Genomic DNA, 26,763 nt, shown 5'->3' with positions numbered 1-26,763 from the left:
TTTACAAATAAAATATTTTGCTTTCCAAATAGAGAGGTGTAAACAACATTATTGTAACACAATAGGTACAATTTTCCCAAAGAAGAAAGACAAAATGGAAAGCAAACAACAACCAATGGTTTGAATGAAAAGTACAAGAAAACTAAGCAGATACATTGTTGAAGTAAAACCTGTAGTCTGACATCAGACAAAGCCATAATACAAGAAATTTAAAGAGTCACATGGCATCATAATGATGATAGATAGCAGTCATAAAGTCTTAGACAGTGTAGTGTCCGTTCATGGCATCAATGTCCAGACCCCTTAGCTTGGCAAATGATTCCACTCTACCTTTGAGAGTGTGAAGCTCTCTCAGCCTGCATCACAAGGAAGAAAAGTAACAATTAGGGGGAAATGAAAAATCATGGAAAGGTAAAAAAAAAAAAAACTATGAAACAGTTAGAAGATGATCAAAGACACTGACCTTGCTATCTCTGCGCGCCTCCTAGCCTCTTCTGCCAATGTATTAATTTCTCTGAAGGTGTGCTTGTCTGTAAACCCTTTTGACTCAGCAGATTGGAGGCCATGTAAGGTTCTCTGCTCGGTTGCCCATGCAGCCTCACGAGCTTCTTTACCAAAGTCATTTTTGTTGGTGAATGCAGTCTGTTAATTTGCACCAATAAGAAGTCATATAATATAACCATATAAGTACACTAATCATTCTGAATCTTAGAGACTGAGTCTATAAAAAACCATCTGGCATACTTAAGTTTTGAACCCATTTTGTTTGTTAGACATATAAGTTCATTTATTCTACACAAATTTTTGCAGAAGTTCTATAACTGGTTCAGTCATTATACTCACCCTTTGGTTTATCACTGTATTCCAAGCCCTTCCACTGAGTGCGTAACGAACAGCAAACTTTAAAGGATCTAGAAATAGATACGTTATAATATTGTATAACCATATGACTCCTGTCCAGCCCCAACCAATACTTTTGATTCCAGCAAGTCTCCAACTGAGAGTGGCAGATACAACAGTTGCAATCTGTTGAGAATATAGTGAAATGAAACAGTGAGGCTTCCCACTGAGAAAGTTCAAATAGATTTAAAGGTCTGAATAATAAGCAATGCTGGAAGGTTGAGAAAACGATGTACCGCTTGAGCAATGATGAAGGCAGTGACAAGCAAAAGACCAGGTCTTTCTGTGTAGGACCAACCCCTTGAGCGTGTCACGAAAATTAAGGCTTGACTAATTGTACTGACTTGAAGATAGACAGCAGATCCCAACATTCTTTTGGTTGGATCTTTGATAGAAGCATCTGGATTGTAGTGAAAGTGTTTCACACCAAAATGGTCCTGGGGCAGAATACTTCATTATCATCTCATTGAATGAAAGAATAACAAAGTAGTGGACAACAACTGGAAAGAAGATACTTACAGGAAAGAAGTTTGTTTCAACAACTATATAGAAGAAGATCACAGTCATTAGAGCCAGATAGCTGCCAAGAACAATCCCAGTTGTAAAGATTTCACTAAGCTTCCAACTATCAGGAAGTGGAGAAGGCTTAACCCTGTCTTTAGATATTGTCATGATGGTACCTACAAGGACGCTAACAAGTCAGGGGATACAAGAAATAAAGTATTTCATGTAATGAACATCAAATTATAATGAGACTTCTGATTAAGATACTATAAAGTAGCTAATATTACCATCATTGAGAATGGCAATGACAAGAACCATAAAGGGAGGAAAGTCGAATTTCCAAAAGCTGTTCAGTAACATGAAACCAAGCTGAAATGATAAAAAAAAAAAACTGAAAATGAGAAGAAAGTTGATGATCAGGTTCATTCTGAATATATTTTTTATGTACAAAATGCTTACCACAATACGAATAGTGATAGATATAGCATATATCTGCAAAGGAAAAGGAATAAAATAAAAATCATTATTTATTGTCACACTAAGAAATATTTTCATTTTCATATGTTGATAGTTGTGGGATTACTGTGTAGTTTTTCATTCTCTGGAAAATCGCACGGCTAGTTAAAACTGCACTTATGATCACACTCAACCCGGGTTCGGTTAGGACTATGTCAGAAGCACTTCTGGCTGCATCTGTAGCATCTGCTACAGCAATACCTATGTCTGCTATCTTCAGGGCAGGTGCATCATTCACCCCATCACCAGTCATCCCACAAATGTGCTTTCTAGCTTGTAACCTCTTCACAATCTCATACTTGTGCTCTGAGGCGAAATACATATTATCAGAAATCGAACAAGACATTAAATTAGATGACCCTTTTGATCACTGCTTTCTTGGCTTACCAGGAAAGACTCCAGCAAAACCATCAGCATTCTCAATGAGATCATCAACGGCGACAGCACCCAATCCATCTTTATTTTCACCAAGCAGTGATGAAGAAGGATACATGTTAGTTCCCATCCCTAGACGCCTTCCTGTTTCCTTACCTATTGCAAGTTGATCACCTGAAATGTTTTTTGTTGCATCACAACATGAGCATCTCTGATCATCGTTTTCTTATGTACACTAGAATTAAATCAGTGACACAAAGAACACAAGGACAAGTCTATTATAGAGGTAGAATCTCCCACTAGTAGACAGAAACTATCACACTTTTTCCTATGTTCACTATAATACCCAATGAGATAGGTTTTACTTTAGAATTAGAAAATTTCAAGGTGTTGGAAAGGTAGCTAGATGTCATGTTAAGCCACCAATTTTAATTTGATTCTTTTAAAGGCACTTTCTTCACTTCTCCATTGCCTTGGACACATTGTTTTGTAAGAATAGTCTAAATAATAAAAATTAAAAAATTAATGAAATCAAGGTTGTCATTTATCTACCAGTATGGAAACGATTAGGATTATTCTGGTTGTCCTAAGCACGAATAAAATTTCTTTAAATAAAAACTAACACTAGGAAGAATATTGAACAGTGGTAATACAAGAATAAGTTTTCAAAATAGATGGTAACATTTGTAATGTTTTCCATCCTACACAAATTATGAATTCACTTGAATCATGCATAAGTTTTTGTCTTGAACTTGTTTTTTCACAGAGAAACATTGCCACAAGAAAATTCATATTGTAAATGCAACCAAGATATTTTCAATTGAAATACTCTTAAACGAAAATCAAGTAATGGTGACACATACCAGTGATCATTTTTACACTCACGCCAAGATCAAGAGCTCTTCTAATTGTTTCTGCACTATCATGGCGAGGAGGATCGAAAAGAGGGAGCAGGCCAACAAACTCCCATGGTCCTCCTGGACTGTCTTTAGTTCCCTCAGGTACTTCCTAAATTCGAAAAATTTCCATTGCTATATAAAAATATACAGTGATATACTAATGAGATGATGGAGAATTCATAGGACATATAAACCTGACGGGCGACTGCAAGAGAACGAAGTCCACGTTCTGCAAACTTGTCAATAATTGCATGAACCCTCTGTTGGATTTCTGGTTTGTTATGTGCAAGATTGAGAATCTACACATCATAAGAGTTAAATAATGATCAAACAAATGTTACTCTAGTAAGATAGTATGGTTCTTTAGAGTTATTATAATGGATTATATACTACCTGCTCTGGTGCACCTTTGCTAACTCTGTGCATTTTACCGGCAGCATCAAGGTATGTAAGTGCAGTTCTTTTATCAGTTGGATTGAATGGAAGGAAATGAACTTCTTTTATTCCAGTTCGTGCCTTGGAAAATTAAAGAACCATTAGTAGACTAACCAAATTTCTACTACAGAAGATGGTGGAAACTTGCTTTGCTGAATGCTACAATTTGAATAATGAAAATTTCTTGTCTATTAATGCATTATTTATATTTTTTTTTTAATGTATGATGGTATTAATTAAGCTATCATCTAAGAATTTTTTTAAAAGAATGTGGAATTCACTGCAGAATGAAATGGGAAAAGCTTTCAGTGTTGTTAATCTAATAAGGCATCTTTGAACTTGTACCTCCTTTGGGTCTGCTAACATCGAAACTATAGCACAATCAATTGCGTCTTGGTTCTCTAGCCTTGATGCTCTTGCAGCCATAAGTACAACCATATCACTATCAACCCCTTTAGCAAAAACCTGCCAGATATTGATAATTGTTGGGAGAAAGAAAGTTAGTTAGCATTTAAGAATATGGATCCATATATAGACAAATACATAAACAGCATCACTCATATTTATTTATATCTATTTATATGTGCAGAATTTAAAGGTTCTATATATGAAAAGGGTTTTTGTCAGTGCTTTAAGATCAATTGTTAGTTGATTGTCAATTGTTAGCATTGCTCATTATTTTCCCTTAATATGTTTCTTTCTTTAAGAAATTGAGTACTTGTTTCAGAAGTGAAATATAATGTTTGTGCTTGAAGGAATCTCCCATGTCATGTACAATACATGACATTGGACATTCTGATATACCGGTTTACATACATTTGACAGATATGAAATTTATATCAAACCAATCGTTATACTTAGTTTTAGTAGGAACTAAGAAGAGTAATTATGACCTCAATGATATTCTTGTCCACTGAAAGCTTGTTAAGAGTTAATGTGCCTGTTTTGTCACTACATAACACGTCCATTCCAGCCATTTCTTCAATGGCAGTCATTCTCTTTGTTATGGCACCCTGCAAAGAATACACCCAACATAGCCATTAGCTCAACTGCACAAAGATATCAAAAACTTAAAAATACTAAATTCTTATGGTCTTATAAAAGCCAATGAAATGTTTGAATTTGCATTGCATCACAAACCTGCTGAGCCAACTTGTGTGAACCAATAGCCATAGTAACAGAAAGGACAGTTGGCATTGCAATAGGGATGCCACCAATCAATAGCACAAGGAGGTTATCAATACCATTTCGGTATTTCTTTTTATGGATTCCATATATCACAATGATTTCCAAAATCATACCAACAGCAATTGAACAGATGCAGAAATTCCCAATAGATGTTAGAACCTGTAACAATTATGTGATGTCACTGAGCATTATCCTGACAATATTTCACATGGAGATGAATGTACTTGAGACGGAAAACATTCATTCACACAACATTAAAGAGACTAAAAATCCTATATATGAACCTTTTGGAAATGTCCAACATGTGTTGTGTTTTCCACAAGATGAGCTGCCTTCCCAAAAAAGGTGTGAACTCCAGTTGCAATAACTACTGCCTCAATTTCTCCTTGCTTGCAAGTTGAACCAGAATATACTCCTTCTCCAGGATGTTTTGAGACAGGAAGTGACTCTCCAGTAAGAGCAGACTGAAACACACAGAAACATATATCTCAATACAAGAGGGTCAAGTATGGGATGATATGATGATGAGGCATAGTATATTAATATTAGTTAGGATGTCCCATGTCATCTATCTATGTATCATCAACAACAACAACAAAAGCAACAAAAGCTTTTTCCTATTAGGTCAGATTGGTTACATGGATCACACAAAGCCATTCGGCTCAGATAAAGACCAGATTTTCAGAGATATTAATTAGCATGAGATCTGATAGGAAGAAGGACTTATAGGAGGAAGAAGCAAGAGTGCCGAGCTGGCATGAGGGTAGTGGTTGTACCAGACATGTTGTCTGCCACCACTCCTATTAGCACTAGTATTTTGTTAGGATTTCTGTTATAAGAATATTCTAGTATCTTTCTGTTAGTGTTACACTACTGCCATCATCCAAGTTCTATATATATAGGGTGATGTGTATAATTCAGATTATGGAAAAATAATACTCAGTTTCTATTCATTTGTTTTGGGAGGTTCTTCCTGGTCCTCGAATTCCAGGAACCACAGTTACTAAAATTCAGAGAACATAACAAGATCTCTCTTAACAACTTCCCCTATCCATCTATGCATCAAATGATTAATTTCTTATTCATCTAAAACTGATATTTCCTTTTTTCTTAAGGAATATCTGGACCAGCTCAGAGAAGGTTCCTATGTAGTTCACATCTCCTTTTAGTTTAACTTAGTTGATATGGAACAACCTCAGCCATTAACAGCCAATTTTACCTGATCAATCTTCAAAGGATCGCCTTCAAGGAGACGTGCATCAGCAGGAATGATGTCACCAAGCTTGATGCTAATTATGTCTCCGGGAACCAACACTGAAGCATCTTCTTCACTCCATTTTCCATCACGAAGTACCTGTAAAGGTAAATTAGATTAGATGTCAAATGAAATGGAAACAAGACAGTATAACAAAGTCATTGGAAAAGGAAAACAAAAACATGCAATAGTGATGTAGGTAGCTACTGTTAAATCAGTGAAGAGGGGAATAACCTTTGCTTTGGGGGCTAATCTGGCCATAAGGGCAGCAGCTGCATTGCCAGCATTGTTTTCTTCTATGAAACTGATGGTGGAGTTTATAAGTAGCAAAAGAACTATGCCAGCAAAATCTTGATAATCTCCACCTTCACCCTGCAGAGTTTTGAGTTATTATATTAAATATAATGGATTGTAAATTGTAACATCACTGTTTTCAGACAGTAAAAATTGACTGATTGATAATGAAACTTGACTTTTAAATTTAAACCTATGGCAATATCTAAAATTGTTACCAACAAAAACTTAATCTTGTATTCCACAATCCTTTGAAAAATTAATGATATTTGTAATTTCCAAGTTAAAAGTAACAAAAGGAAAAGAATGAAAATAGTTTCATATTATCTACCAGGAAAAAGTGTAAAACATCAAATCTGCCCTTAAAATTACAATCATTGGTGATTTTAATTCTAGACTTTGGCAATAATTAGTCAATTTGGTCCCTCATGTCAGACCAATTTGGCTAACGGCTATTATATCTAGGGAATAAATTAATTGATTGGGTTATGTTAAGGAACAAATGGACTATAGCCAATGCCCTGAACCAAATTGATTGAAAATTGTCAAAGATTAACTATATATATATATATATATATATTGTAATATCAAGGATCAAATCAATTGAAGGATGCCAAATTATTGTTTTGTTTCATTAATTAAACTTTGTAAAACCATGGAAAAAAAATTGAAAACTCAAAGAATTGTGAAGATTTACCCCTCCATGTGCCATGCCTATGGCCATGATAGCAGCAGCTTCCATAACCCATGACAGAGGATTCCACATAAAGCCCAAAAACTTCAGTATCTTACTTTCCTGTACAAGCATTAAAGTATAGAAGCTATCTATAAGAAACCTGAGCAACAATTTAGAGAGGAAATAGGAAACTAAAAGCATTGAAGTTTGGCTTTTAACCTTTTTTTCTTCAAGCTTATTGTATCCAAACAAGTCAAGCCTCTGTTGTACTTGCTCGGAGCTTAAACCTTCTTTTGTGCATTTGAGATTATCAAAAACCTCCTCAATAGGAATGTTCTCCTACATAGCACAAATTCCATGTTAATCAGATGCCTAATACTGATAGTGTTTTTCATCCCCTATGTGACTAAACCATCATAGAAGTAAATTAGAAAATTTCATCCTACTTTTCTTTTTCTTTTGTATTTCTTCATATTTTGGGTTTGGACTCGAAAAATACATAAAAAGGACACATAATACAATCACAAAAGTCTTATTCCACCAGGTGAGGTCAGGTACATAGATCACATAGTACCATTGGACTTGGTTAAAACTCCTTGGAGATATTATTCATCATGAGATTCCCTTTAACAATTTTCTCCAATGTTCTTCTCGGTCTTCCTCTCTTCCTTTTCACAGAACAAAAAACTATGGAATCTACTCTTCTCACTAGTGCTTCCATGTAGATAGACTAGTTTCTTTTCCAAGTTAGCAACAAGAAATTCAAACAATCTTCTTTTTAACAAAAGCTAAATAACTTCTGAGTAATTTCCCAACTGACTAATCAACAAAATAACTAATCCAAATTGAAGTAATCACTGAGAATTTGCATGTAAGAAACTAGAATATGTTTTCAGCTCCAAAATGGAGGAGGAATAAATAAACTCTAGAGAGACAGACTATGCCATAAATAAATAAATAAAGCTTAGGACATTTTAATTTTCTATTATTTGTTTCACATACCAGATCAACAGCTTCCTTTACAATAGCCTCAAGTTCCACAGACCCCTCTCCCATTTTCTGAAGCTGCTTAATCTTCTGCTCTCTTCCCAGCAAAAACAATATGCACTTTTGAGCTGAGTCACAATTAGAACCCTTAAAATGTAGATTGATTAGCAACAAAATACAAGATATGCCAATGCCCCAAAACAAATTGTAGTTAAGATAATAAAACAACTAATATCTAAAACTAAAGATAGAGATAAACATTTGCAACTTTCCTAGTTCACATAGTGATTCCTAAACCATTGGATTATGTTATGAGCATTACAAGAAATTTACCTCTCAGAGGTTTGATAATCTCTCCAAATCCTCAAAACACTCTCAAACTCAATTGGAGGATATGGCATTGCAAGAATGGCACAAATATATGTATATATACATAGAAAGAGAGAGAAATTGCACCACATGTGCTTAGAATAACAAGAATGACAAAAACTAGAAAAATACGATGTTACAAAAAGTGGCATATGTGCATGAAAGACTCCGCCGGCCAGCTTCTATACAATGGTTGTATTATACAAAGCTAATTGCATTCAAACTATTAACTACTTTTGCCGCCATGTTAATTAATTTATTTACCTATGAATCCAAAGTTTAATAGTATCATGCAAGGTGAAATAAAATAATGAATATTCAACCGTACATTTTATTCTGCCATATGTACTTTATGAGTGACATGTAGATTTTTTCTATATCAAGTAAAATACCATTTGATCCAGTCACACCAAACATAGACCAACTTTTATTGAATCATCATGTTCTTCTACAAGGGAAACCCTGCTATAAAGAACAAAATGCTGTGCCAGCAAAGATTAAACTAGCTCTTAATATACACTAGATATTGCAAATAACAATAACAGTGTTACAATTGTAAAATTTCATTGTTGTTACCAAGTGCGGGAATAAACAAAAAAACTACAAATCTGTTTTAAAAAAAATCTAAATAAATAGTTGTAATCACTGTCAGTATTAGTTAATGAAGTAAAAAAAGAAAATTTAAAGTACACTGTAAAGATAAAGTAATTTATATATAAAGAGAAATTAAAAAAAAAAAAAAACTGAGGTGTGCCTTCAGTTACCTAGGTAATATGTTGGAGTGGTTAAAAGAAAAACAAATTTTGTTAAAACATACCATGCACTACTCATTGAGGAAAAGAAATGTTAGTTGCTAACTTTAATTATTCGAGTAAATACACTTTATCTAAAAGAAATTAAATTATTAATATAAATATTAAAATTTTACATTATTATTAATATAAATATAAACTTTATCTATAACATACCATCTATTACAATTCTTTTGTTTTTGTCTTCTTTATCCTTCTCTTCCCATCTCTTTCTTTCTTCCCTTTCAAACTCTCTCAAACTTTATAGATGTGAAACAAACATTATTTTTTATTATTGGTAACATTGGTTAATTTTTTATGCTCCAATTCTTTTACCTATATCAGTGTATGTCAATCAATTTCGTTACTGAAGTGCCACGATAGTAGAGCCTAGAGATCGTGGGACCCTCTGTTGAATTTTATTTTTGAAGCCTTTATTTATAAGTTTCATTCTTCGTGTTGACCTCATTCTGTATAGCTAAAGAATCATTGCTATGTCTAGTAACAAAACGTCACAATTAAATCTAACACTTTTTTTTTTTCTGGTGAATGTTAAAACTAATACAAAGACTTTATTTGCTTGGTACTATTTATGTCAGCAACCTGTCAAGCAAAATAAATATTTAAGGCAGGACTTGTTGTTTAGCAAATTATATATAAAGGAATGCCATTTTTATATGTTTTAATGTTTTTTATTATTAGTTAAAATTATGTTAGTCCCATAAAATAAGGTAAATTTCACTTCTTATTTAATAAGTGTACGTATTTAATAGATTTCACAAGAATTTTTATAAATAATAAAGAGTAGGTTAATTACTAATAATTTTAATATATATATATTTCTCTTAAGCTTGAACATATAAGTTGTGTATATTTTTGCTTTGATGACTGAGGATGAAAGTTCTATTGCGCTGAAAATTCTGAAGGTAAAGTAGTTGAATTCTAATATCGTTTTATTAACAGAAAAAAAAGGAGATGTTGGTAGATTCATTTTTGTGAACGGATAAAAGAAGATTCGTTTTTGTGTACGAATAAAAAAGATTCATTTTTGTGTAATTAATTTGTACGTGTTTTGCCATGTACTTTTGGCCGTACGGGTTCAGCTAGCATTGTAGTTTTCTTTCCTTCGGCTTATTGGACGTTCGTCTCAAAACAATGCATACTAATAGAAAAAAAAATGTTAGTTATTAAATTTCTTTCCATCAACATAGTTTTATTTAATGAAAAATGATCTTGGCATTATAAGTTTTTGAGTGGTGATACATATATCTCGATTTTCTCTATGCTTATAGAACTGTGTGTTAAGGGGTTCAGGATATGATGATGAGCCTAGGTTTGTTCGAACTTAAAAAAAGTAACAGATAGACAAACGTTGATTATACGTAAATGCAAATAATATAAGAAATTAAGATTAGGATAAGGCATTTCTTAGGAATATATTATTTGACATATAAATGAAGAGGAAATTAAAAAAGGCTCATAAGATATAAGTTTAATATATAGTTAGGACTATATGTTTCTACAACATATGAAGTACCTTATTTTTTCATCCACTAAATCAAAATTTGTAACACTTTGTTATCACTTTTTTTATTCATGATATGTTTTTAAATATAATTTTGTTCGAGACAGAATTGAAGATTAAATATAAGTAATAAATACTTGTCTTAACAAAAATTTAAATCTTAATTCATCATGGTATAGGAGATTAACTTTTTTCATTAGACTCAATTCAAATAATCGATTTCGATCTTTCAAAATTTTCTTTTTCAGAGAAATCAAAATACTTTATCATATACCATTTCATATGTTATATAAAATGTAACCATGTTGGAAGAGCCAGCATCAACTCAAATTTGGAGCTCTCATGACACCATTTGGTATCTCTCCACCGCGTCACATATATAACAATTCCTCTTAGTGGTTCACCAGTTTGACATTGACAACCTTTTCTTGACCTACATTCGGAGAATAATAATTAATTAACAAATTTATTTCATGATTGCATATTCTGAAATAAATAAGATATTATTCAATATGATATATATATATCATTGAGTGTGACAAAATCCAAGTGTATAGGTCTCCAAATTAATGGATATATTAGGTTTCAAGCATCGAGCAAGACGGCACGACCATACCAAGATGTTCCGTTTTAACGAATAAGAGTAAAAAAAATGAACAAAATGCTAAGTTGTGTCAGATTGGTCTTGAATCCAAATATAGAAACTCACGCAATGACATACTCATATACAATTATATTTTTTGTCCCACCTAGGAATTTATCCATTATTTTTTGCAGCACTATATATAGTACGGTGATGGCAATTCACACAGAGTCGCATAGAAGAAGTAGCTGAAGCCCATGGAATCCGGCCCAAGCTTAATGGTTCACGTCTGCCTGTTTGGAGGACTTTGTGTGATGTCCTACGAAGCCATCAATCCATTTCCGGGGATATACTACAATAGGAAATTAGAATAAGTTAGTTATAACAAATTCAAAACTGTTATAGCCACTACTAGTCTATTATAAGTTTGTTAGAAAGCTCGTAAGAGCATTATGCCCTTTGTCCCAATCAGCAGTGTATAAATTCAATTACAATCAATAAAAAGATATGGATGAATTCACTTATATGTAGTATTGTAGCATGGTAGTTCAAGAGGTTCCTTGACCTTGAATCTAGGACTGTCTTTTCCCTCTGCTCCTAACATTGGTCTGGCCCGTCATAGTCGACCATTCGACATGGAAAACAATTGAAGAAGCTATTTCTTCTCTGTCGGACAAGCTTTCTGATCTGGCCAGTAAAGTTGCGGCCATGTGCAACCAGTTATCACAGCTCACCACGCTCCCTACTTCACCCTAGCCACCCCGTCACCTCCAGGTCAACACATGAAGCTTGACATCCCTCGATTTAATGGTCATGACCCATTGGGTTGGATCTTTAAGATCTCCCAGTTCTTCGACTACCAGGGAACTCCGGAGGAAGAACAAACTACGGTCGCCTCGTTCTATATGGATGGCCTTGCACTCAACTAGTTCCAGTGGATGTTCAGAAACGACTTCATCACCTTTTGGCCATGATTGTTGTAGGCCCTAGAAAATCGTTTCGCACCGTCGTTCTACGACGATCCCTGTGGAGCCTTGTTCAAGCTTTGCTAGCGTGGGTCTGTGATAGAGTATTTGACAGAGTTTGAGCATTTGGCGAACCGTATAATTGGCCTTCCGTCGCCCTTTCTTCTCAGTTGCTTTGTCTCCGATCTATCACCAGAGATCCGTCGCGAAGTCTAGGTGTTGCAACCTCTCTCCTTCCCTCAGGCCACCGCCCTTGCCCGCCTCCAGGAGGACAAAATTAATGATCGTCGAAAGGGCTCCCAGCAAACCCTTTTTTCAGTTCCTCCCCAACACCATGCCCAATCTTTTTCCCCAACTAATTTCCCCAAACCTAAAACCCAATTCGCACAGCGTATTGCTAAGGACATGGCCTTTCGACGCCAGAAAGGTCTTTGTTACAACTGTGATGAGAAGTGGAGTTCTTCTCACCGTTGTAAGGGTCGTGTCTTGCTCTTTGTGGCCGAATCCGATGAACCCCTTGGCTCTGAACCAACACAATCTTTCTCGACCCCCATTGAATCTTCCTCTGATCCTCACCCACCTGACCTTTCTCCAATAAACCCCCACATCAGCCTCAACGCCTTAGCCGGTATTCCCGTCACTGACACTTTTCGTGTCTACGACTTCATTAACCAGGCGAGCCTCATCGTGCTCGTCGATAGTGGGAGTACCCACAACTTTGTCCAACCACAGGTTGCTAAGTTCCTTAACCTTCCCGTAGTGGACATACCTCCCTTACGAGTCATGGTTGGGAATGGCTTAGTTTTGGAGTGAAGTCAATCCTGCCCTAACATTCCCATGACCATTCAGTACAACCTATTCGAAGTGACGCTTATGGTTCTGCCTATCAGCGGTGTCAATGTCGTTTTGGGCATTGAATGGCTCAACACGCAGGGCCCTATCATGACTGATTACCAATCTTTCACCATGACCTTCGTTCACTTAGGACACCAAATTGAGTTACGCGCTGATGTCCAAACCAAACCTTCTCAAGCCTCAGCCCATCAGTTAAAACGAATGCTCCAAACCACTCCACCTCAGCCTTATTTCATTTATCTTTACTACCTTTAGCTTCACCCAACCCACCCACCAACCCATCTCACCTAATTTCCACCATTAACGACCTCCTCCTCAAATTCGACCCTATCTTTCAACTCTCAACTACACTTCCCCCTCTTCGCCAGCACATTCATCACATAAGTTCATCACATAAACTTCGTCTCCTCCGCCAACCCCATCAATGTTAGACCCTACAGATATCCATACTTCTAGAAATAAAAAATTGAACGACAGGTTTTAAAAAAAATTAGGTAATGAATTAAACAAAAAATATATTATATATTTCGGTCAAAATTTAATTCTGTATCACTTAGAAATTGATCAAAACAATGGACACGTGATAGTTAGAAACTATATAATAATTTTTCCGTCTCGACCCACTTATGCAAACAATTGACTTAACATTAAGTCATTTCAGCTTTTAGACAACAAAAATTCTAACTAAAAACCCATCTGACCCCATATTCAGGTGCAAAGACTCCTGCAGCTACGTATTGAGGCTCAAGGAAAATACCTTCAGGCAGTGTTGGAGAAGGCTCAGGAAACACTAGGTAGACAGAGCTTAGGAGTAGTAGGACTTGAAGCTGCCAAACTTCAACTCTCAGAGCTAGTGTCAAAAGTGTCCTCTCAGTGCCTGAATTCAGCATTTTCAGAGCTGAAGGAGATACAAGGATTTAGCCCCCACCATCAGAAACAAACACAAACCAACAACAACCAGCCAATAAATGCAAATGACTGTTCCATGGACAGTTGTCTCACATCCTGTGAGGGATCATCACAAAAAGATCAGCAAGAGATACAAATTTGTAAGCAGTAATTATAGTGGATATAGAGTATATCGTTTTATTCTATATATATGCTTATTCAAAGTTTAAGACATGCACGCGTGCCTGATATGTATTTGAGATATGTCGCATATAAGAAAATACAAGACTAATTATAAGCACATGCATGCATCTCACTTTTCAGTCTCATTTTTACCGCTTTTTTTTTTTTTTTTTTCCTTCTATTTCTATTTGTCTCTCTTTTTTTTTTTTTTTCCATCAAATCCCAATCACTTATTGTATCTATCATTTTACCTTTCTTGCTTCTACCCCAATTAATATTCATCCTAAAATGAGATGGATGCTAATTAACTATCTCATATAATATTTTGGAAACAAATGTTAAATTATAATTTTGGTTTTTATATTCACAATTTTGATTCCCTTATTTATAAATCAAGATATTTAGTTCCCTTAGAGTTTATGTAGATTGTTACCATAACGCAAAAAAGATTAAACAAAGTAAAAAATAAAAAATTTCTTAATAAAAATTGAACTCATAATCCTTTATTCATAGAAAGGACAATAAATAAGTAATACAATTATTTTATACAATTAAATACATAACCATTAACTTTTTAAGTATCATTAGTCAAGAGTTTTTTTTTAAAAAAAAAATATCAAAATTTATAAATTAAAATATTTAATATATAAATATTTTTACTTTTATTTTATATCATTTTATATGTTTTATTTTAAATAGTTTACATATTTTTATTTTTATTTTATCAATTTATAATTAAATTTAGTAAATTAATAAGTAAATTATTTACATATTTTTTTATAAATTGATTTTAATATACAAATTATTTACATAAAATTAAAAAGATTTATATATTAAAATATTTTTTAGTTTATAAATTTTAATAATTTGAAAAAATTAATAACTCTTGACTATTGATACATAAATAATAATGTTAATATAGTTAATTAAATAAAAAAATGTTTTATTTTCTTATCTATGAATAATTTTACATAAATAATTAGAGTAAAAATAATTTGTATATTAAAATAAATTTTAAAAAAAATTATGTAAATAATTTAATATTAATTTATGAAATAAAAATAAAAGTATGTATAATATTCAAAATAAAAATGTATAAAATGATATAAAATAAAATTTAATATTAAATATTTTTTAATTTATAAATTTTGATCATTTAAAAAAAATAACTCTTGACTATTAGTGTAGCTAATTAAACAAATAAGGTGTTTTAGTGATTTATTTGTTTTGTCTAAAAATAAAGGATCATGAGTTTAATTCGTATTAAGACATTTTTATTTTTCACTTTATTTTTTTTCCACATAAGCGTCATATCAACCATTTAAATAAGTTCCTCTGAGCATTAATATAATATATCAAAGTCAATATTTGACAATGGATAATCGATGACAGAATGATCAAAATTGTTTATTTTAAAAATAAAAAAACTCAATATCTTGATTTAAAAATAAGAGGATCAAAATTGTGAATTTAAACTTAAACTTATTGAGAAACAAAATTTTAATTTAGCCAAAAAGAAAAGGTAGAGAAAAAAAACAATAAAAATGTAATAAATAATATGATGAGAAAATAAGAGAAATAAAATAAATAAAAAATAAGTATATATTTATAATAACCCTTTATTAATGAGTTTATATATATATATATATATATATATATATATATAATTCATTTTTTTTATATCTATGCAGTATACATTACTCATTTTGTGCCTTATATACTTTTCTTTTAGTTCCTCCTTAATTCTTTTTTAATTGTAGATATGTATAACTGTAAAAGAAAAATTGTAAGAACAAATCATTATTTAATAATGGACATGATCTTCTTCAACTCAACTTTTTATAAATTCAATTTAAGGAATTTCTTTTGTTTTCTCTTTTTTTATTGTAAAAATGATCATGTACTTCAACATATGTAGAGTCATATAATAGAAATATATTTAAATGAATTATTTCTTTTTTATTGTATAAATGTTTTAAAAATTATATTTAAACAACAAATGAAAATGGAATAGGTTCATATGCTAATTGTTAAAATATTAATTACATAGCAAAAATAATGATATTATTTAATGATTAACAAAATCTTAAAAAAGAAAAAAAGAAAAATGAGGATGAATATTAATACTCAAACTGTGTCAAGCAAAGAAATTTAATTACAATACATTAGAACATATCTAATAAAATGCTTACATGAGTTGTTTAACTTTAAACAACTTTGCTTAAGTTTCTTTTTTTCTCATGAGCATGTGACGTGAAATTGTTTATATAAGCATCATTAATTATATAAACAATCATTGTTTAATAATATTATATCATGAATAACATATTTTTAAGTTTTATAAGACTCACAAAATTAATTTAAGCATTCACTTTAATAATGTTAGTATTTGAGTAAATTTTTGTTTAAAATACTTATATCTATATGAAATTATAAAACACACAAAATTATGATAAATAAATCATATAAGCAACTATGCATTTACATATTAATATTTAGTTACATATTAACATATACGGTCTTTCAAAGAAAATTATGGCAAGTTTATTAATTTAAATAATAATTATTTGGGAAAAAGGTATTTAGGCACCTAATGATCAGTAGAAAAAGACTTGGAATTAATTTTTGCTTTTAACCACACCCAGGATATCAGACGTTGATAAAAAAAAAAAAAAAAAAATCTTCCATACACAGTTTAAGCATTGATAATTGTCTGTTTCCTTGCGAACAAAATGTAGCTAATAATAAAATATATTTTCTAGAGCACAATTCAGCTCTTAGAAGAGAAGGCATTAATTAGGAGAAATGCAATGAGTTTGCTCTGTGTACTTAAGATGATGATCGACCAAATCATAGCGGTTGCATTTTATTTTTAGGTTTCGATACACTTGTTAACTTTCTCTTTTTTATGATGAGTGGCGCACTGGTTAATCTATAGAGAAATGATTTTTGAACACAATTAACTTTTCCCAATATTTAACTAACATTTAACATTTATCATTTATCATTTTTCTTTATTTTTATCTTTTTTTATCACATTATATTACCTAAAAGTCATTTTTGTATTGATTACGTGTAAATATTATAGAGATTAAGCCGTGTTCCTACTTAGCCAACAAGTTGAAGCGCTGAATTTGTTTATAATTTAATATGAAATCTGATACACAAACAATAATATATACATGCACAACAACATTTTTTGTATTTATAGGTAACAAATGATATGTAATAGAGAAATAAACACAAAAAATATACCAACTGTTATATGAATTGTTAGACATGTACAAATTCTCATTTAATATTGAGTGCAGAGTAGGAAAAACAATTTAAAAAACAAATGATAAAGACTTTAATAATTATTTAGTCCTACAATATAAGGGTATTTTGCTTTTAATTCTTTATTTTTTTTTCCTGTCGTTAGATTTCTCCATTAAATCCAATGAAAATTAAAACAAAAACTTATAGAGAAAAAAAAATTAAGAAATTTGTTTGATTCACAAAATATTATAATATTGAACAAGATAAATATTTTTGTTTTATGTTTGATTTAAAAAAGATTATGAGACAAAACAAATCAAACAAATGAGGATAAGATTTTTGTCACTAAAAAAAATAGGTGACAAAATTTTGTCTCGGGTACAAAATATTAAAAAAACACATATATTCATATTTTTTATCTCTTTTATAACAAAATAATAATAGCTAACCTATGTAATCATTTTAAAAAAGAAACATAAGATTTTTTTATTCTAATCTATCTCTCTTTATTTTGGTAAACACAATAAATTTAATATAAAATGAATTAAGATAATTAATATTAAATATTTTACTGAATTTTATATTATGTCACTTATATTTTCTATTATTCGTTAAACTATATGCAAGATAAAAAAATATTATGTAACTTATATTTTTATCTTGTGTTGTTTTTCTTATCTTGTCTAATATCATATTTTAAACGAATCAAACCTACCTGAAAAAGAGTAAAATGAAAGAAACCAAAATTAATTAAGGGGATAAAAACAAAAACAACATTTTTTAAAGAACTTTCTACAAAACTCTGTTGATTAATTATCGTCTATTATTGTTTGTGTATAAAACCTTCCCTTTGAAAACTCTTATCAGACAAAAAAAAAAATGTCTTAAAAAGAATTTTTGGTTAAATTGTAATTTTATCCCTTCTTATAATTTCTGTCTTTACACCCTTAATTCTTACAACTTTCTATTTTTCTTTCTCTTGACTTAGTCCTTCATCCGAGTGTTCCTTCTTGTTTCTCTTGCTCCTTGTCCCTTCGTCACTTGAAGTTCGATCAAACCAGTATAACATGAAAGTCAATTATAAAGTATTGAAAGATTACAATGAGACTTGTACATTTCACAATAACAATTAACCTGTTCAGAGAATAAATTTTATAATAAAGATAGATCAACAAACAATTAGGTCTGACAACATTAATGAATTAAACCAACTCAAATTTTGAAATTTGATTTGACAGTTGATTCATTAAATTTAATGTAAGAACCAAATGAGTTAAATTTGAGTTTAAAGTTATGCTCGTTAAAGAGTTGAGCTTGAACTATATATAACTAGATTCGATTGACTCGTGAACTAACTTGATATATAAATCTATCTATTTATATCTAGATCTATCTATTTATCTATGTATATATTAAATATTTTATATTATTAAATTCTTATAATTATTTATAGTTAATTTAATATATATTTTATGAAATGCATAAACAAAAGCATGTACAATAATTATAAATTTAGCATCTACATATATAGTAATATATTTAATATTATTAAATTGATATAGTTATTTTTTTGTGCATAAAATAAATAAATAAAAATATGTGAGATAATTATAATTTTAAATTGAGTCAAGCTAACAAAGTGTTCACGAATTTAAATCGAATCAAATTCAAACTAAAAATATAGATTCATATTGAACTTGAGTCAAATTTCAAGCTGAATCAAGCTCGACTAATCTCAACTCATTTTAAATCCTACAAACCATCATTAGTGTCACCAATGATGCAAGACCCAAACTTAGAATTAATATAATATAGAGAGAAAAACGTTTCAGAATATTTGTAGCTTATGATGCTCTAAATTATCATTGATAATTTAGATATGTATTCTAGAATACCTATTTCAGAATATATTTGTAATATTCTGAAATAAGCAAGTATTCAAGAATACATTTATGGAATACCCATAATAAAATGACAGTTCGAGACAAGGCTTTAAATTCCATATTGGTTAATCCAAACAACAACAAAAAAAAGTGGTTGCTGTGAGAAAAAAAATGTAACCCAGAACAACTTGCCTAAAACGACTTCTTGAACGACAAGGACAAGTTGTGATGGTAGTTAAATTATCCTCTACTTCATTAATGGCGGTGATAGCTAGGCAAAGGCACACAAATGGAAAAGGGAAAGGATAAAGAGAAAGTGAGAGAGGTACTTCGGCAAGGCAAAATTATAATAAGGAAAGGAGGTGCTAGGATTATTTCTGGGTGCCTGATGAGTATAAGAGGGACTAAGGGCATTATTATCCAATTATTGTGTTTTGACTTTCCTACGGGTGCAAGAAGCTAATTCGGTAGTATAGGAAGTAACAGCCTAATAACATTTGCTCTGGGTAAAGGCTTTACGTAGGGCCCAGTTTGATTGCATCTTGTTACTAATTTCCATTCTAGACTTCAACTCTGCAGTTGTTTTAGGCTCTTGCTATTTATGCCCCCATTTTCTAAGTACCTCCCCATTCTCCTTTCTACCTCCCAACTACCCATTATACCCTTTCCCTTAAAGATGTACAACCCTTTGCTTTCTGGAAATGTATTTCCAGAATTAAATATACATATTTTAAAAATATATCTCCAAAATTATAATTTATAGTTCTCAAGATATATATTTCCAGAAATTATAGTTTTAGAGATATACTTCTAGAATGTTTTTTTTAATAAAATATCACTTAGGAATCAAGATTGTTGATGAGAAATACAAAAAAAATCATTGACAAAGAAAAACGCTTATCTTAGACTCATGTTTGTTAGTCTTATTTTTATTCTATTATTAAGATTTTTTAAATCCTATCTAAAATCTTATTTTTATTCTATTTTTATTATTCTTTAAACCTTAATTTTAAATCATTTTCACCATATATTCATTATATAATACCATGTTTTATCAATAGCACACAATATTTTGTGTTTTCTTTCATATGATACTATGTTTTAAGGTATGTTCATGACTAACTTCATCTATTATAGACCTTAGTTGTAAAGTAAAGCTTTTGACGATGATTTTTTTTCCTTTAAGTGTGTTCATTCATTTTCTAATCCAAGTCAACATCAACGATTCAGATCTCAACCATCAACAAATCTTAAGTACTTTGATTGAGATATGATTTATTATTATTGAAAATGTCTTTCTAGAAAACATATACCATTTCAAAAGTGCATCTCTGGAACTATAAAATATAGTTCCAAATATATGTTTTCATAATAGGTATATTTAATTGTACAAATATATTTTTGGGAAGTAAAAGAAGTGTACATCTGTAAGGGAAAATGGTATAATGGGTAGTTGGGAGGTAAAAAGGAGGGTATAGAGGTGAATTTAAAAAATGGGAGTATAAATAGCAAGGTCCTTTTTTTTTTATAGTAATTTTGTTTTTTATTGAATTTATTTTGGGCATTAGTTGTAAATTTTTAGGAATATTCTTCATGCACTATTCAATTTTCTTCTACACCCCGCTAAATAAGTGAAATACCAATTTTGCCCTTTACTTAAAAGCTCAAATACACCATCCAAGTGTTGTTCATTTGCGTTTTTTGTGGTTTCTCCTCGGCGACACTCTTCTCCTCCTCCATGAGTCTCCTTTCCTCCACTGCCATGAGTAGCATTGTGTCATTGACAATGAGTTTTTATTTTTTGGACTCCATATGCACAATATAGATTGTCAATCCGTATGTTTGTTAATTTTAAATATTTTATTTAATAATTTTGTTGGTTTAAAAATCAATGTATAAATTTTGTTGTTATTTAATTATTTTATAAATAATTATTTTTATAATTTTGTATATTTAAAATAGTTATTTATAAAATAATTAAATAAAAAAATTCCAAATTTTTATAATGTATTTATTTAAACAAAATAGGTAATATTGTATAAGAAAATTTTGTTTATTAATATATTTGTATAAATATTATTACATTAATACTATTAAATATGTATATAAATAGTGATTTGAAGTATAAAAAAATATAAAAATAAATTTCTTCATTCATTTATACATATATAAAAGGATTAAAATATTTATTTATAAAAAAATTTAAAAAATGGTGCTTTGATTTTGGTCATATATTTTAGTTTGCTAGAAATAGTTATTTGAAGTTTAAAAATTTTAAAAATGAATTTCTACATTTTTTATGAATATATAAAAGTATTAATATAGTTATTTATAAAATAATTAAATACTTATTTATGAATTATTAAATGGTAATTTATAAAATATTTAAAATAAAATTGTAGTTGGATTTTGATGATATATTTTAGTTTGCTAGATTAATCATTTAAAGTTAATTTAAATTTTATTTATTACATTTGTTAAAATATACTACATTTAATAATACGGTAGGGTTTTAGAAGATTTATTAGTTACTTTTTAATTAGTTTTTGAGTAACAAAATGAAAACATTTTTGTGAAATATGAAACTCAACTATGGTTAAAACCAAATGGTTGCGTTGGACTTTAGACAGAGTTTTAGGAAGATCCTTAGGTAGATATGTTAGTGGTGATGAGGAAAAAGTCCCTCAGCATCGAAGGCTGGTTACATCGACACGTAGAAAACGAACAACTATAGATGTTGCAAAGGATGTTGAGAATGTGGATAATGTTGCTGATGAGCCTTATGAGGAGCCTCACAATATAGTTACAGAGGATGTAGGTGGTGATTCACAGGGTTTTCTAGGTGGGTCCCAAGATACATCAGTGTTGATGTCATATGTTGATCATGTGGCAGCCAAAGTGTGGACATGAGAGGTAGTTATTTGTTTAATTAAAACTTATTTAAATAATTATTTATCATTTTAATTTACATGAATAATTTTAATTATTTTTAAAAACATACTGAGTTGAAGTTAGTCTCTCATGAAAGGAAGGTGGAGAAATTTGGAAGGCCTGCACCCAAGATTGAAGTCATAGTGGCTACTACAGGATTTAGTTCTTTGATTACATATTCATTGGAGACAGGTGACAAAGGACTTTTATTTGCTTTTGCGGAGAGGTGGAACAATAAAACTAACAATTTCCATCTACCCATAAGAGAGCTGAGTATAACCCTTGATGATGTGGCATCATTATTACATCTACCCATTACAAGTGCCTTCTATACCTTTGATGCAATTAATGTAGAGCAGGTTGTTGACTTGTTAGTTTAGTTTCTTGAAATGAGTATACAAGATGCAAAAGATGAGATTGAGCATTGTAGAGGGGCATATGTTCGCCTAGCCTGGCTGCGAGATGTTTATCATAGCAAATGTGACGCAAGACAATGAACACTAACTGCTCGAGCATATATGTTGCATCTTGTAGGTTGCACACTATTCACTAACAAGAGTGTCACGCATATCAGTGTGATATTCTTGGACACATTTTGTGACCTTAATCAATTTGGAGGGTTTTCATGGGGAGCAGTTGCACTAGTCCATATGTATGAGAATCTAAATGTCGCATCCAAGCATTCGACTAAACATTTTGCAGGTAATTATATTGATTTTTATCAGTTATTTCTTTTAAACTTTATATGTACTATTGATTAGAATTCTTATTGGTATTTTTTAATATGTGTAGTCTTGGATCTATGAGCATTTCCCTAAAATTAGAAATATTATTGTTGATGAGGATTACTATGAGAGGAAACCATGTGTTTGTCGCTGGAAGTATGAGAAGACATTACTTGTGACGACCTATAGTAAGCACTTGGATAAGCTGACATCAGATGTTGTTTGCTAGATACCTTATGGTGATCACCATGCTTTCAAATAATTTGAGCTCGTTTCACTATTTTTTGGACATATTAGATGGGGTTCCTCTATTGTTAGACACCAACCAAAGAGGAAACCATGTGTTTATTTTGTATTTGACTATTATGTTCGATAAAAAACAAACATTGTGTTCATTACACAAATATGATAATAAAGTGTTACATGCATTATCCATGGCAGTACAACTATGTAAGTTATAAACAAGTAAACAATAACAAAATGTTCAATCTTCTCCTAAATCATGTTGTTTAATCAACCTCATGTAATTGGTTTATGGTGCATTCAACTAATATAAGGAGTAGGCCATTGTTTTGCTTGATAATGACATTGCGTTGACCACAACAAAGTTGTTGATGGTATGGGACGACCATCTCTTAAAAATACATGTTACAATGACAAGTACACATTCAAATGTTCATAACACATGTTATAATACAAAAATTAATGAGCGTCATTATCATTGCTATACCTGAACAAAATGATTGTTATACACATGACCAATACATATAATGCAATGAACAAAACTATCTCTCGGTGATTGACTTCTAAGAGAGAAAAATGACATGCTTTGTTGGAGACAAAGAGAGACAAGGATTACGTTATACCTTGATGCGATCACATGACCCATATCAATAATATTCATCCACTTATTCATGGTTACCTGCACACAACTATTTTAATCAGTATTATTCAAAAAATATTTATCCATGAGTACATCACAAAAAACTAATATATTATGGATAACCCATCAACAAGTAGGGTTTGCTTTAATTGCTCATATCTATCTATGCCACCAAGTAATTCTATATACTTATCAAACCATTTGTTCAAGTTCTTTCAACAAATGATTACAAACCAAAGACCATGAATCTTCACCCATACCTAATAAGGTAAAAATTATATGATATCCACAATTACCATTAGCTTTGACATCGACAATGTTTTCAATGAAATCCTGAATGCATGGATGAATTTGATCAAACGTTAGCATCTTCTTGTCAGACCCTAATTTCATCCGGGGACTATCATTCACTGATGTTTTGATTCTCACTAACCGAATTGTGTTGTTCGACACCAGTTACCGCACAAGACGAAAGATCGTTCGATATTTTGGTCAAGGATGCGAAAGATACCGAAAGGAGGGGCAAAAGGGTCATTTTAGGGAGTTTTCTGGACCCTGGCTCGCCTAGGCTAGCCGAGGCCCCCAAATTGCTTAGGGCTGAAGGAACCAGCTTGCCTGGGCGAGCTGCCATGGTCCCAAATGCCATCTTTTGCTATAGGTGTGAAGGAGGGCTGAGGAAGGGGTTCTAACATTGAGTATTGAAGGAATTGAGAGAAATTAGAGAGAAGAAGAAGGAAGAAGAGGAAAACGAGGCCGAAGCGCTACCGAATCATGACCATAATCAGTCCCTATGCCGTTTCTCGCTACGTGTTCTTCGTTTGCCATTCGGTTAGTGTTTTTTCTTAGAGATTTGAACACGATCTATGCACCCTTAGGGGTCCTCTTTGTTGTTTTGTGTATCTTCATCTCCTTCTTCTATCATCGGTAACCTTTTTTCTTTTGTAAAGTAAATTTTAACCGATCATTAGTGTTGTAAGTCGTCTTTTAAAGAGATTGAAAGTTAATGAACAAAACCAAGATAAAATCAACATATAACTGAATTTATCTCCATTAAAGTCACTTGAGATTGTTCAAGGTCCAACGCCTTAACCACCTCTTCTTGTTTTTGTTAGTTAAAATGAATCTTTCAAAAGCCTAAAACCAATTCAACACACAACTTTCTCGCTTTAAAGAACTACGTAGGTCTGAATTCCTCATCGCACCTGAGGATACGTAGGAGCAAGGGCAACACTCTTGTTTACCCCCCAAAAAAAATATAAAAAGGGAAACCAAATAATTTTGAAGTCACGTTTTTTGCACACTCGATTAAAGGTTGCCATCCCATGGGACGGGCACGTGGGGTGCTAATACCTTTCCTATGCGTAAACAACTCCCGAACCCTTATTTTCAAAATTTGCAAACCTCTTTTTTGGTTTTTCTAACGTTTTCCTCAAATAAACATTGGTGGTGACTCCCACGCGTTTTCCTTTTTGGAAGACGCCCCTTTTTATTTCACCTCGTCCTCTTGTCGAAGGGTAGGTTGCGACACTTCTTATTTGGTTTTGTTTGTTCATATGATGATGCATAATGTTTCAGTGTGGATGAGCTATTTTGCACCGAATGTAAATCATCCACATACTCCCCGTAAGACGGATCACCCTTCATTGATGTTTCTTGTTTGGTCATCTGTTTCTTTTAAGAACCCGTGTCAAGTGATATGCTACCAACAACATATCTAGCTAGCTCACATGCACATGGGATACTATGAGTAGTTCTCATAATACATCCACAATGAGAACTGTCAATGCCAGCATAATTCACCCGCTCAAACTTAATAGCAATTTGGTTTAACACATATCTAAATACCATGTCAATTAGTGTCTCGTATAAGGTAACTATAAAAATATGTCCGACCACATTTGTAATTGTCTCAAAAGACGCCTTAACTTTAGTGTGTTGTAGAGTGATCATGTTGTTCATGGCTTCCCAAATACTACATAGGTCTCCAAGGCTATTACACAATAGTCTCTTTAAGGCCCAATGTGCAGACTGAACCCTCTATTTGAAAAACACAAACAATTATTTTTATCCATAAATGTGTTCTTATTAAAACCAATATACATTTACCATTTTCATACCTTTTAGTTGTTGTGTTTCCTAGATGTATCACCTTATTCGTCCATGCTTTAACAAATATTTGTTTGTAGGGAATCGACCATGTTTGTTTCACATAGTCAACAAACATTGGTCATGGTGAGCAAATTCAAACTTCATAAGACAGTTATCATATTGTGTCTTAGTAGGACAATCCCCAAGATTCCCTCATGCTTTCATCACAAAGTCCCATGCATTTTTTTTACCCACAAGGGTTTTACATTTTGCCTTCTCATTCTTTTCAATGCGAAACCGACACAACAAGTTAGTTGCCTCAGGGAACACAATTTTCACTGCATTCATCAATGTTGAATCTCTGTCAGTAACAATAACTTGAGGTATTGCATCACGTCTCATAAAAATATCTTTAAATTGTTCAAGAGCTCATACAACATTGTTTATACATTTGCCTTGCAAATAGGCAAATGCAACTGAAAATGTCATCCCAGTAGGTGTCACACCAACAATGTCAAGTAAAGGTAGCCTATAATTTGTTTGTTTTGTATGTATTATCTATGAATAATACCAAATGACAGACATTGCTTAATTTTTGCATTTCACTATTACTGCCTTTTATAGAAAAACGGTATGCATATCTTACATTGTACACTTGCTTCATTGTTGTACAATTGTTAGTACTGTGCTACTTCAAAGTGAGAAGAATATTCTTTGGTTTGACCATTGATTTTGTCATATCACCAATAATAATCTTCTCATCCTTAGTTAGTCGACCAACATATGGATATTCAGTGAATGACTTAG

General features: G+C 31.7%; 2 protein-coding genes across 2 annotated transcripts; one reads left to right on the top strand and one right to left on the bottom strand.

Moving 5' to 3' along the window:
* LOC100794938 (plasma membrane ATPase 1) lies at positions 1 to 8,192 on the bottom strand. Its single transcript, XM_026127856.2, has 21 exons — positions 8,045 to 8,192; positions 7,262 to 7,381; positions 7,064 to 7,162; positions 6,307 to 6,444; positions 6,037 to 6,171; positions 5,102 to 5,281; positions 4,770 to 4,976; positions 4,523 to 4,642; positions 3,975 to 4,094; positions 3,588 to 3,710; positions 3,389 to 3,493; positions 3,159 to 3,303; positions 2,308 to 2,469; positions 1,988 to 2,226; positions 1,864 to 1,896; positions 1,692 to 1,773; positions 1,420 to 1,580; positions 1,137 to 1,337; positions 844 to 1,026; positions 464 to 642; positions 1 to 356 (listed from the first exon to the last, which is right to left on the bottom strand). The coding sequence occupies exons 1-21, from the start codon at positions 8,096 to 8,098 to the stop codon at positions 260 to 262; spliced, it is 2,883 nt and encodes a 960-aa protein (XP_025983641.2). The 5' UTR covers positions 8,099 to 8,192; the 3' UTR covers positions 1 to 259.
* Positions 8,193 to 12,667: 4,475 nt separating this feature from the next.
* Positions 12,668 to 14,177, top strand: LOC106798248 (uncharacterized). The gene is made up of 2 exons (XM_014774232.1): positions 12,668 to 12,994; positions 13,830 to 14,177. The coding sequence occupies exons 1-2, from the start codon at positions 12,668 to 12,670 to the stop codon at positions 14,175 to 14,177; spliced, it is 675 nt and encodes a 224-aa protein (XP_014629718.1).
* Positions 14,178 to 26,763: the final 12,586 nt, after the last annotated feature.

The sequence above is a fragment of the Glycine max genome, chromosome 3 (genome assembly GCF_000004515.6).
Source record: "Glycine max cultivar Williams 82 chromosome 3, Glycine_max_v4.0, whole genome shotgun sequence".
NCBI lineage: Eukaryota > Viridiplantae > Streptophyta > Magnoliopsida > Fabales > Fabaceae > Glycine > Glycine max.
This window is presented reverse-complemented; position numbering and strand designations above follow the sequence as displayed.

Excerpts from the sequence above, each read along its gene's own strand:
- LOC100794938 (XM_026127856.2), bottom strand. The coding sequence starts at position 8,098 with ATGGGAGAGGGGTCTGTGGAACTTGAGGCTATTGTAAAGGAAGCTGTT. Across the intron at positions 7,163-7,261 it reads ATAAGCTTGAAGAAAAAAAG|GAAAGTAAGATACTGAAGTT; the intron begins GTTAAAAGCCAA and ends ATGCTTGTACAG. Across the intron at positions 357-463 it reads AGGCGCGCAGAGATAGCAAG|GCTGAGAGAGCTTCACACTC; the intron begins GTCAGTGTCTTT and ends CTTGTGATGCAG.
- LOC106798248 (XM_014774232.1), top strand. The coding sequence starts at position 12,668 with ATGGCCTTTCGACGCCAGAAAGGTCTTTGTTACAACTGTGATGAGAAG. Across the intron at positions 12,995-13,829 it reads ACAACTTTGTCCAACCACAG|GTGCAAAGACTCCTGCAGCT; the intron begins GTTGCTAAGTTC and ends CCCCATATTCAG.